The 13,542-nt window shown below is 34.3% G+C and overlaps 1 protein-coding gene across 1 annotated transcript in view; it reads left to right on the forward strand.

Annotated features, from left to right (window-relative positions):
- Window positions 1-1,758: 1,758 nt before the first annotated feature.
- Window positions 1,759-13,542, forward strand: part of LOC129251487 (uncharacterized) — a 163,137-nt gene continuing 151,353 nt past the window's right edge. Inside the window, exon 1 of the mRNA XM_054890838.1 lies at window positions 1,759-2,199. Within this exon, the coding sequence (XP_054746813.1) occupies window positions 1,759-2,199 (441 nt within the window). The remainder of the gene's footprint in view (window positions 2,200-13,542) is intronic.

A 13,542-nucleotide genomic window follows, 5' to 3' on the forward strand; every position in this document is an offset into this window, starting at 1 on the left:
ACTAACCACAGATGCATCTAACTATGCAATAGGAGCAGTCCTATCTCAAAATGACAGGCCCATCGTTTTCATATCTCGTACATTAAGCAAAACAGAAGAGCACTACGCTACCAACGAGAAAGAGATGTTAGCCATCATCTGGTCACTAAACAATTTACGTAATTATCTCTATGGGTCACGAAAAGTTCAAATCTTTACGGACCATCAACCTTTAACTTACGCCCTCAGCAATAAAAACAATAACAATAAAATGAAGCGATGGAAGACCATCCTTGAAGAGTATAATTATGAATTATACTACAAACCAGGAAAGGCAAACGTCGTAGCAGATGCCCTATCCAGACTACCCCAAATCAACCATCTAACAAATTCTGAAAATGACAATAATTCACTAAGCGAAACTATCCACAGCGACATTAGTTCTTCGCATCATTTGATACCAATAGCCCAGGAACCAATAAATGTGTTCAAGAATCAAATTTTTCTTAAAATAGAAGAAACGTCATCTTATCAATTTCAAATTATATTTCCAACTTATCATAGGCATACCATTACTGAAACCGAATTCAACCAACAAAACTTAATAAATCTTCTGAAAAGATATCTAAACCCCTCAGTTATTAATGGCCTTCATACTGACGAGAACACCTTAGGAAAAATCCAAGAAATTTATCCAATCCATTTTAGCAACTACAGAGTAAGATTCGCAAGAAACATAGTAAAAGACTTACCTAACGAAACAGAACAGAATAATGAAATAATTAAAGAACACAAACGCGCTCACAGAAATGGTCGCGAAAATAAAGCACAAATTCTAAGAAACTTTTACTTCCCACAAATGCAAGCGAAAATCGATAGAATCGTTAAACAGTGTAAAATATGCAAGGAACAGAAATACGAACGACATCCTACGAAACCACTATTACAATCAACTCCTATTCCTCAATATCCAGGACAAATAGTTCACCTCGACATTTACCATACTCACAAAAAAGTAATACTAACAGCCATAGATAAATTCTCGAAGTATGCCCAAGCAAAAATAGTAAATTCTAGAGCAACCCAAGATATAATACAACCCTTGAGAGAAATCCTTTTAAACTACGGAATCCCCGAAAAAATAGTCATCGATAACGAAAAATCTTTGGGATCACACCCAATAACTCATTTGATAGAAGATCAATTTAATATAGCAGTTTTCAGAGCACCCCCTTACACCAGTACTGTCAATGGACAAATAGAAAGATTCCATTCAACTATAGGAGAAATCATGAGATGCATAAAAGCCGAGAAAATTCATACCTCATTTCAAGACTTATTAGAAAAATCCATGTACAAATACAACTACACAATTCATTCCACTACCAACCAAAAACCAATCGAGTTATTCTTCGGAAGAAGAGTATCAACAAATCCTTTGGAATTACAAAAAGATAGAAATGAAAATATTAATAGATTGAAAGCAAAACAAGTAAAGGATCTTAACTATCACAATAAAAATAGACGAGTTTTTAAAGACTATAACCCAGGAGATATTATATTTGTAAAAACCAACAAAAGAATAGGAAACAAACTTTCATGTAGATACAAAGAAGAAACGGTAAAAGAAAACAAAAATAGTACAGTTATCACTCAATCAGGCAGAACAATTCATAAAGGATTAATTAGGCAATAATAAAAACTTACATAAAACAAAATAGTTATAATTATAATCCTGATATCAAAAACTAACAATTTTCTGATTTCTATAGAAACAACATGGTAAATAGCAAGTACACACTACTAACGTTGATCATACTTATCTTGACGACCACTAGTCTAACGGACACGGAAATATTGGATTACACAAAAAATCACATAATAACGATTAATGACGGACAAGCTAAGATACAGGAAGGAACATTTAAGATAATACATCTTATTGACTTGGACCAATATGACTATTTCCTAAAGGACATACTTACATACCTCGACAAGAACATTCCCATAAACAACCTTTTCTACCCCATCCTCAAATCTCAAATAGATATATCATTAGAAATACTTTCAAATATAAGACCTAAAAAGGAATTTAGAACTAAGAGAGCAATAAATGCATTAGGTACGCCATGGAAGTACATTGCTGGTACTCCTGACCGCGAAGATTTTGATATTTTGAATAATGATCTAAACAAACTAAAGGAAAATAATAATGATCAAGTAATAATTAATGAAGTTTTCAATGAAAGAATTAACAACTTAACAACATTAGGAAATCAACTACTAAATTCGATAAGAAAAGACAATTATGTAATAAGTGAAATAACTCTGAATCTGGAAAGTAGAATAAGAATTATTAAAGAAGAATTAGTAAACATTAAGTACGCCATTCAATGGGCTAAAATTGGAATTATGAATACAATATTGTTGAATAAAAAAGAAATTGAGATAGCAATCACGAAATTAAAAGAAGAAAGGATGCCATTCGCATCAGTTGAAGAAGCATTAGAATATGCAAAAGTCAATGTAATATCTAAAGAATCAAGAATTTTATATTTGGTAAAAATACCACTGACAAACAATATTACTTATAAGAATATTATAATAAGACCAGTTAAGAGAAATAAAGAAATTACTAAACTTGATTTCGAGGAAATACTAAAAAACAAAAATGAAATATATGGAATTAAGAATAAATGTATGAAATACAATGAAATAAAAATTTGTGAGAGAAATAACATAATTAATATTAGTAACAGCACCTGCATCCCTCAAATACTAAGTAGTAGAAAATCATTTTGCACAATAAGTAATAATCAACACGTACCAACAATCGAGGAAATACAGCCTGGGATAATCTTACTAAACGACTTCAATGGAACACTAAAAACGGAAAAAGAGCAGCGAACAATTACTGGTACATACCTAATTAAATTCCACAACACATCACTAAGTATCAACAACGAAACATTCACCAATATGGAAGTGCCAACACTAATAGCAGAACCAGCGATCATACAGCCAACACCGCTAGAAAGGGAACGCATCAACATTTTATCATTAGAAGCCCTCAACGAACTACATATTAACAACACGAAAAAGATAAATCTGTTAAGAACAGATTCGACAATAAATAAGAGCGCAATGCTAGGACTAGCAATAATCTTCACAGCAATAATAATAACCTTCAAATTTTGGATAAAACCCACATCAAAAATAATCATCCAAGAAGTACCAACGGAACCATTCAAATTAGTCGACCTAAGGACCAGCACCTTACCGAATCTCCCAGATGCATCAATTAACACAAATAATAACCAACTAGGAAACGTCGTTAGTTATTCAAATCTTCGAATACATGACCTACCCTATTTCTAATAAGACGATCGAGGACAATCGTTTTTAAGAAGGGAGGAGTTAACGCTACTTATATTTAAAGTTCATTCACTACACGCGTTTCCGCTGTAAGTTGATCCACCTCAGTTGCTCGATCTTTTTGCTGACGCTATGTCTCTAATAAACCGTGTGAACGGCAACAAGTGAAATTCCGCGAACTTGGTCACGCGGCATAACAGGTGAATGAGGGAATGCATAGGTTAAATTAGCTTTAAGAAATTTTGTAAAGTTTAGTTGATATTTTTCAATTGTGAAATAAAGACGGAGTTGCTCCGCAAAAAATAAATTTTTTTTAAAATTATCAATGTGAAGATAATTAATTTATACAACAATGATCCCAATACGCGCCCAATACCTCCGAGCATTTACCGTGATGTTTAACATAGAAGTACCGCTCGCTTAGATAACTTCGCAGTAACAGATAGTAGTCAAGTGGGAACATTTGTTTTAACTTATATAGTCGTCCTGAATGTCATACTCTGTCAAAAGCCTTCGCTACGTCGAGATAAGTTGTGACACAGTAGTTTTTCTTGTCAATTTTATTTATGATTATATTAGTTGCTCGGTGTACTTTTGAATGGTCGAAAGTTTATGTCGGAATCCTGGTGGGAGGGAATTATGTTCTTCGCTTGTATGATGGGATCAAGACGATCAGGGATCAAGTTTTCAAATAGTTTTCAGAGAATTAGAAAAAGGCCTATAGGTCTATGTATATGATGATGTTTTACTGGCGTCTTTATTTGGCTTCGGCAATGCTATTATTTCTGAAACTTCTCATGTGAGGAAACATAAAGCCCATCCAAATTTAAATTTCCTAACAATTATTTAATTAAATTTATATCGATACAAATTTCACATTTACAAAGTAAAAAGGAAAAATGTAGGAGAATAAAACATGCATAATTTTCTCGATAGATGGCTGCAATGATCGATATCTTATAAAGTATCCATCCAACAATTAAAATTTTATGCTCGTTATCAAGGTGACATTTCACACAAAAAAAATCGTTTGCTGTTTTTTGTTTGTTTCATTCTGTTGTTTGTTACAGGGTGTTAACAATGGAAGTTAACAAAGAGAAAATTCGGTACATTTTACCGTTTTTCTTTGATAATGTTGAAAATGCAAGTCAGGCCGCTGAAATTGTAAATGACGTTTATTACACCGGTACTGTAACAATATCGTTGATTCCGTTGAGACATTTTGGATGTCGAAAACGACGATAATGTCGAAAATGTTGTAAATGTCGATAAAATTACAGAACTAGTCGAAGTTGACTATAAATAAACTATTATCGCACGCCAGCCTTTTAACGAAAAGTTCGACACACCATTAAGGTCTGCCTTAAAGGAATGTTTTCGTTTAAATATAGCAAAAGAGATATTTTGAACTGACATTGAGCCAAAATCGAGCATAGAATTAATATCAGAAGAAAATTCAAAGTGAGGATGATCATCCTTACTCACAAAATTGGGTCTGAAAAATTCTTGGAAATCCTGCAGCACCCAAATGAACTGGCCTCTACCCTCATGTGCTTGCCTGCATATTTCTGAGGAATCAATTCGAAGAGTATGGCCAATCCACCTCCATTTACTCTGCTTTATTTTAGTGTCTATCGGTAACTGCTTACAATTTGCCTAAAGCTCTCTATTATTGATTTTTCTAGGCCACCAAATCCACAATGAACGTTTTAAATATTTGTTGACGAAAAATTGCAGCTTAGTGGCGAGCAAGTCTGCAATGAGACAGATCTCACAGCCACACAAAAAGACCAATTTTATATTTGGGTTGAAAAACCGCAGCCTCGTATGTATGGAAATAGATGTAGAAATCCATATCTTGTTCAACTGAGCAAACGCGCTACGAGATTTTGCGATTCTGCTTTGTATGTCGTCTGCTGCACCTCCGTCCGTAGAAATTACACTTCCCAGGTAAATGAAGTTGTTGACGTTTTGAAGGCTGGAATTCATAACGCTAAAGCTTTTGCTTGGTTCCGCGATATTTACTTTAAGCGATTCGTGTAATGCTGATATTTATTATAGGAGGGTTGACTGTTGGTCTGAACGAATTTCTTGTAAAATTTGTTCCGTAGATTCTTTAACTTTTTTAAACGCTTTGCGTACCATGGCAATTTATATGATTGCCTTTTTACAACTGGATCATTTTTTAAGCCTAAATCAAACAGCGTTGACCTAAAAATTTCAAATCAGCTAGCAACATTTGATCAATTAGTGTTTTTTCTTTGCTTTGAATACAACTAAATTGTTTAAATCGAAACTGGCATCAAAATTGCATACGAAACTTGCTGATTTCATGAAATTACCCTTCAAGGGTTACCTTTTTTCGGCAATATATTTTGATTGAAATGGGTTAATTTTGTGTTAAAAAATGCACACTTTTTTACTCTAACACCACTTCGTTGTTCACAGCTGAGTGAACGGGGAAGCGAAAAATTAAACAAAGGTGGTGTGAAATGCTAACTAGAGCAAATCTGCCGTGTTTTTATATCATTCATATGAATTCAAACTTTAAAGGCGAAGAACAATTTCGTGCTATTAAACAACGAAAAATGTTTCGTTTATTTCGTGCTTAAATTACTACTATATTACTATAATTATTAAATATATTAGGAAAAAAAGTTTAGAAATTTATAAAATTCATTCTTTGAAACCGAAAAGTCAACCGGAATAGAACTCGAGATCTCATTGAATTCTCTTAAGGCGCGGGCAATAGGAGCATTACGCGCATAATTCGTGTTAAGAAATTTAAGATGAAATAGATAAGTATTGCGTAACGATCTAGTAGGAATATGAAAGTAATTGCAACGTAATAGGGACGAACAGTCCATTTCTCCTTTAATTACACTAAAGACAAAAGACAGTGAGAGTATAGACCTTCTTATCTCTAGAGACTTTAAGTTAATTAAAATCAAACGGGAATGATAGGAAGGGATAGGATTTGAGAATTTTAACGACCTGAGAACACATTTAAGGAAAAGCTTCTGTACGCGCTCAATTCTCTCAATAGCAAATTGGTGGCAAGGCCTCCAGATAAAAGTTGCACATTCTAATGTAGAGCGAACGAAGGAATTAAAAAGTAATTTGTCAGTGTAAGGGGCCGAGAACATCGAGCTATTACGCCGTATAAAACCTAAGATTGAGTAAGATGTGGACACAATAAAGTTAATATGACTGTAGATAAACTGTAAAATGTAGGTCAAAGATCACCCCGATATCTTTGAATTCATGAGCAGATTGAAGTAAAGTATTATCAATGCAGTTAGATGACTGGAGAACATTTTGAGTTTTAGCTAAGGTGACATGAAAACATCTTCTATAGTATTATTTTAAAACATGACGCTTATTCTGACTAGACTACAATATGTACAGATATGAAATATAAATCAAAAGAAAGGTTTTGATGAGCATATTTCCGGAAAATTATAAAAATTAAAATTGGTTAATTTGTTCATGAAATATTTGCGTGTAAAGTTATCAAAATTTTCATATTGATAACAGCCATTTCTATGCAAAGCGGGATGACACACAAATATACGCATATATATGAGTACGTTTGCTTTGTTTAGCTCTCTTTCTAATGAGCACAGCATTGTATGGGCAAAGAACTCTTTAATTGTTTTGTTTTGTTCTCTTTACTAATAAATATGTATTCATGAACATAGTCCCAACGGGTGCTGCGAATTTTTTTCAAAATTTTGTTGTGATGGCAATAATTGGTATGAATTGACAATTGACTTGAAATTTGTCAATTCACTTAAAACAACGGTAACAGTGCAAATTAGAAAGAGTTTTGGACAGACGCAAAATAGAATTTATTTTAAGAAAAAAGTACATCCATATTTAATTTTAAAATATGCCTAGAGGACGACCAAGAAGAGTTCGTAGAAGAGTTCCTACTTTAAGTGGAGGAATAGAGTAGGTAAGTAAGTGATAAATGTTTGAATGTCACGTATTGGATATGATTGGTAGAAGCATCCACTTTTGTTTTCGTTCATATATGGTACAATTGAACTACAATATATAAACGTATGTATGTATTTAAAGATTTTGTGTGCGTTTGATCCTTTTTGCAAAACTCAAAATTTTAAATAGTTTTAAAAAATGAGGAGAGAGAGACAAAAAATGTTATATGCATAAGTTCTTACATATTACATATGAATAAAAATATACACTTTCCTAATTATCATAACTTTTAATATATAAGAGTGTCACATACGCTGTTTACCTTCCATGGGGAAAAAGCCCACCCGATTTTCGGGGGTTACATACTAGTTTCTTAATATTTAGAGCGATGCCAGAGTTACTGCACCAGCGAACGAGCGCATTAATTTCCGTTTGCAACATAGGAATATCCTAATGGCCGAAAATATTTTCAAATCATTAGCATGCAAAAGAAAGTTGGCAAATGAAAAACAGGTACAAATATCATTAATAAATAGAACGAAGAGAAGAGGCCCTAAAATACTGCCTTGTGGCACCCCTGAAGATGCAATGAAAGGTTCCGAACATTCACCCTCAATCGTTAACACACATCGTCTATCGGATAAATAAGATTTGAACCATTGAAAGAAAACAGAATGGAAACCAAGCGAGGCTAATTTACGTAATAGAATTGTATGAGAAACTCTAGCAAATGCTTTAGAAAAGTCCGTGTAAACGCAAGCAACTTGAAAACCTTCAGCAAAAGTTCCAAAGCAGTATTCACAAAAAGCAGCCAGGTTGCTGTAGACCCACCCGAGATAAATCCATGCTGATTGGGCGAGATTAAGCTCTTAGTTGCAAAGTACATTTTTTCTTTTACAAACCCTTGGAAAAGTTTAGAAATAATAGAAAGCTTCGAGATCGGCCTATAGTTGCACACATCATTCTTTTTGCCCTAATTTCCACCACTCCAACCAGGTGCCACCTATATTTGTGGCTGCTAATTCAGTTGATAAAAATTATTGTTTACCAAATATTTTTTCCTGCTTTTGATGACCCCTTGCCCCTCACGCCCACCATAGTATTACACAGCTGTCAATCGTAATGACTGCATTGGCACGTGCGTAAATGAGAACATATTTATTGTAAACAAATTTGCCAACTGTTTATCACAGACACGTGTAAAGAAAAAAGTGCTGTGGGTGGAATATGACCATGCAAGTAAATATAGTCTAGAAAGCACAGGAAGGTGGCAGTTAGTGGCAGGCAGATTGTGTCATACATTTCATGTGTGTGTGCGATGCGTGCATGCAATTTATTTCCACTTATTAGAAAATAAATGTGCTACGCACACACACACACACGCACATTTATAAACTGGCGATATATAAACAAAGCAACATGTACGAGTATAATACACACGCAGTTAAATTTAGAGGTCGCATAAATGCGATGAATAACAACAACACCCACAACAACAACTCATTTATATTGCTGATATTCATCGTGGGAGCTGGCACACGCAAACGAACTTTCCGAAAGCATATACCCAGGCGCACTAGCAACCAGACACATATGAGTATAATAAGCATATTTACGTACACATCCATACCCACATACATATGTACTCACATGTCTGCATGCTCTGCACAGCAAAGGGCCATCTTGCAACACTGCGACAAGTGTTAGCTGAAAAGAGGTTTGAGTTGAAGGCCAAAGAGTGGGTTTTAACAAAAGCATATATTCGTGTGCATGTCTGTGTGTAAAAGAATGTAAATAGGTTGTCGGCGAAAAAAAAGGTGTGTCACTGAAATGAGTGGAGTGAGCGCCGGGGAAAGGAAGCAGCGAATGTCGGAAAGGATTTGAACATAAGCATTTGCGCTATTGAAAGCGGAAAATAATTTTGCACAAATTGACTATTTTTCCGCCCTCTCGCCATTTACCAATTTATTATATGTGCGAACAAATGGGCCGAGTCACATGTACACGTATTAGGGATGACAATACTAACGTCACATATGTATGTGTTAGTGATGCTAATATTAATGGAAAATTTTGATCACAGAATTTCGGAATATTTCTGACGTAAAAACGGGATACCGAAATTTTTTCCGGAATTCATTTTGGCACATAAAATTTTTTTAATATTGCTAAAAATTCCATAACCGAAAATAATTAAATATACTTTTAACACAAAAAATTGTAAATATACAAAAAATAAAAATGCCAAAAAACACAAATTTTGGAACAACAACAACAAGCACACGAACTTTCAGCCCAGCAAAAAAAAAAGTTCGGTGCGAAAGAGCAAAGGAGTTTTTGCGCTTGCATGAACGTGGCGAATTTCTTAACATTGTGTTTTCGGATGAAAAAAATTTCCCAATTGAGCAGTTCATAAACACTCAAAACGATCGTGTTTACTTGACCGAACGCTCATACTAAAATTTGAGCCTACGTATGGCCACTCGAAGTAATTTCCCATCGCAAGTAATGGTTTGGGCCGCAGTGACCGCTGATGGACCCTCTCCAATCGTTCTTATCGAGCCTGGTGTCAAAGTGAATGCGACTTATTATCGGGAAAATGTTTTAGAAGCTGCTTTAGAGCCGTGAACACGCAAACATTTCGGTCGTAGACCATGGACGTTCCAACAGGACTCGGCACCGTCTCATAAAGCTCGTGTGAACCAAGAATGGTTAAAAAGTCATGTTCCACACTTCATTTCGTCCACACAATGGCTTTCGAATTCGCCAGACGCAAATCCCATGGACTATTCCACCTTTTCTATTTTGGAGAGCAAGGTGAGGACTAAAAAATATGCCAGTATGGATGCGCTGAAAAAAGCGATTATACGAGAATGGGCCAAAATACCTCAAGATAACATTCGTGCAGCATGCAACTCATTTTTTGACCGTTTGAAGGCTATAGTCAAGGCAAAAGGTGATCATATCGAGCTAAGGGGAATAAATGTTAAAATTGTAATCATTTTTGAACAATTTTGTCTTTGAAATCAATTAAAACTAATTTCACACAAAAAAGTTATGGTGTTTGGAAAAGGTAACGCTTCATATCGTTCACCCTGTACAAAATTTCTGGATTACAGAATTTTGGGAAACTGAAAAACTCGCATTTTGGGTCTAAGAGATCCCGGGACTGTTATCCCTAGCATGTACTATACTACTTAGTATATACTATACTACTATACTATACTACTTATGTACTATATAAGCCATTGTATACACAAACATGCCGACAAATGGTTGCAAAGTGTGGCAAAAGACGATTGCACTAGCAATTCAAATGCAAACAAATCTGCAAATTGTATGCATTGTGTGCAACTTTTCATTGAATGCATATAGCCGATAAATTTTTACACACATATGAATGTATTTAAATCAATACGTTTGTTTGTGGTACGTACAATAGAAAAATTAGCAAAAATTTAGCGCAAGCAATGCAAAAAAATTCAAGCAGCCAAAGAACACTTCGATTTCTTTGTTTGTTAGAATATATAGAACATGGATACATACAGTCGCTGACCACTGAAACATAACTGATACTGAAGAGGGAAAAACTTAAATTTAACTACTAATAAAAACCAGCAATTTATTATATGAATTTGCGATTTATAACCTACGCTGTGTCTATACGCCACACCCAAAAGTTTAACTTCCCTTTTAGGTATTTCAAGCAAATATTTTCGGATTTGAAGCTAATTTTCTGCTCTATAGGACAATACTAAGTAGGAGGTGTGTTCACAAAGTATCGCGATTTTTTTGTTTTTCCAAAAAATATTTATTTATTCATTAATATCTATTTTGTCCCCTTCAAACTAATCCCCATGAGATATTAGGCACTTGTGCCAACGTTTTTTCCAATATTTTTATTTTATCTTGTTCAGCTCCTTCTTCGATGCCGTCTTTATCTCGTCAATCGTAGCGTAGAGTCGATTTTTTGAAAAAAAGTTATGGCATTTTGAAATTAACAGTTTCAGTTACGTATACGTTGGGTATAACGTCTATTGGCGTAACTGAAACTGTTAATTTCAAAATGTCATAACTTTTTTTCAAAAAATCGTACAATAATTTAAAAAAATGGGCTTTAAAGCTAAAGAGTTGTACTATGCGACCTTTTCGTCGAAAATTGAAAAAAAAAAAATTTTCTATCCCAAAAAAAATTATCAAAAATGGCTAAAATGGCCATTTTTTGACCTTTTAGGCTTCATTTACCAAAAATCCTGACGTGATAGAGCATTTTGAAGGTCAGATTCGTTTTCAGGGCATAAAAAACTACAAGAAACAAGTACAGCCATTCTAGAAACTGAAAAAAGTTAAATTTCGCAGGCCTGTGTAATCAAAACATTAACATTAAATCTGATAACATTCCGCAATTAAAGGGCTAGGGGTAGTCAGAGGCCCGAAAAAATGATGATGTCCAGTCATTTCTTCGATTGCTGTCATTGCTTTATTTTACAAAAATAAAAACATAGCGTTAATATATCATGTTTCGACATAACTTTAGTAAAAGTTCAAAAAAAAAAATATAATTGTAAAAGTTATCGCTATTTGTGTGGAGCCCATTTTTCCAGAAGTCCCTTGGGGTGATCATCACAAGTCCTTGGAGATTCATCTAAAATCAATCGGAGTTTTATTAGTAAATAATTTTGTGCCATATCGATGATTTTTTTTGTTTCAAAATTAACAATATGGCAGCCCAGGGAAATACAATAGTTTTCAGATTTTCGAAAAAAAACCTACTATTAATTGTTTAAAAAAATTGAAATTTTGAAAAAACAAAAAAAAAATTGTGCTTCGATGAGGCACAAGTTTTTTATGTATTTTAAGAGCAGTATTAATTTGATTGAAATGTAGCAAGCGGTCTTTAAGTTACAGTGATCACCAGTTCAAAAACATAGTTTTGCTATCTGATCCGGAGTGCCCGAGCGCCCTTTGTTGTTGAATAACTCGAAAAGTATTTGTTAGATTCATTCCAAATTTTCACAAAATCTTTTTTAATTATACTTTAAGAAAATATAAAAAAATTCAGTTTTTTGAATGCAATGATAGTGAATTAATGGCATCTAACAGGGAGGAAACACTGGCAACTTCCACATTTAAAAAAAAAATAAACAATACAGTAAAGCGCTTTAACAAATCGAGTATAGAAGGTAATAATGACAAAACCATACGAGGAATATGGTATATACAAACAGAAAGTCATCAAAGTAACTTACTTTAAAAAACAACGAAATCAAAATCTTTCCAACAGAAAAATATCTTAGAACACCTATAGGCGAAAATCTAACATGGAAACAGCACATCATTAACAAAAGAAATAAAATTAAGAATAACTTAATAACTTGGCTAATCGGACGAGCATCAAAACTATCGCATTATATTAAGGTGCTTGTGCACAAAACAATTTTTTGCATTTGAGTAAATAAGAAAATATTTCTCAATGGTGATATACAATGAAGGACGAAAGTTTTAATACTTATTTAACTCTAATACTTTCTTATGAAAATATAATTTATTCTTCTACGAAACCCATATTTATAAGTCCAAGTTTGAAACTTTTTGTATATTAAAAACAGGAAAAGTGGCATACATACTTTTATACTCAGACAATACTGTGAATTTGATAAACGAGCGTAAAACAGTAAAAAATCAACTCATTTGTGGCAAAACCAGTTCATCTATGCAGCGCTACAGGGATGTTGATAGGCAAATTAAAAAAAAGCGCGAGAACAGACAAAAGAATCTGGAATGCCAATCTTGCCAGCATGGCGCCACCAGCAGCGGACACACATCGCACTCGTTATCAGTACCGCACAATACGCAGCTTTACAAATACCTCTCTCAAGCCACGAAACCACTTAAGGAGGGCGTCATTACGCTCTTACCGAAAAAAGGGAACTTAGCCGGATGCAAAAACTGCAAAGGGCATCGCATTGCTCAGCATGGTGAACAAGATCATAGCCCACATAATCAATAAAAGATTATCTGATGCACTGGTGAGTGGCCTGAGGAGCGCACAAGTTGGCTATCGGCCATGATGTTCATGTGTCGATCATGTAAACACGCTTAGAATGATTGTGGAACAGTCGGTCGAATGGCGCACGCCGCTTCAACTCTGCTTCATCGACTTCATCGAAAAATAATAGAATCAAACCACGAAGCTCTCTGGAAAGTACTCGTTTGCAAAGGTGCACCTAATAAAATCATCAATCT

The sequence above is a fragment of the Anastrepha obliqua genome, chromosome 1, assembly GCF_027943255.1.
Source record: "Anastrepha obliqua isolate idAnaObli1 chromosome 1, idAnaObli1_1.0, whole genome shotgun sequence".
NCBI classification, from domain to species: Eukaryota; Metazoa; Arthropoda; class Insecta; order Diptera; family Tephritidae; genus Anastrepha; species Anastrepha obliqua.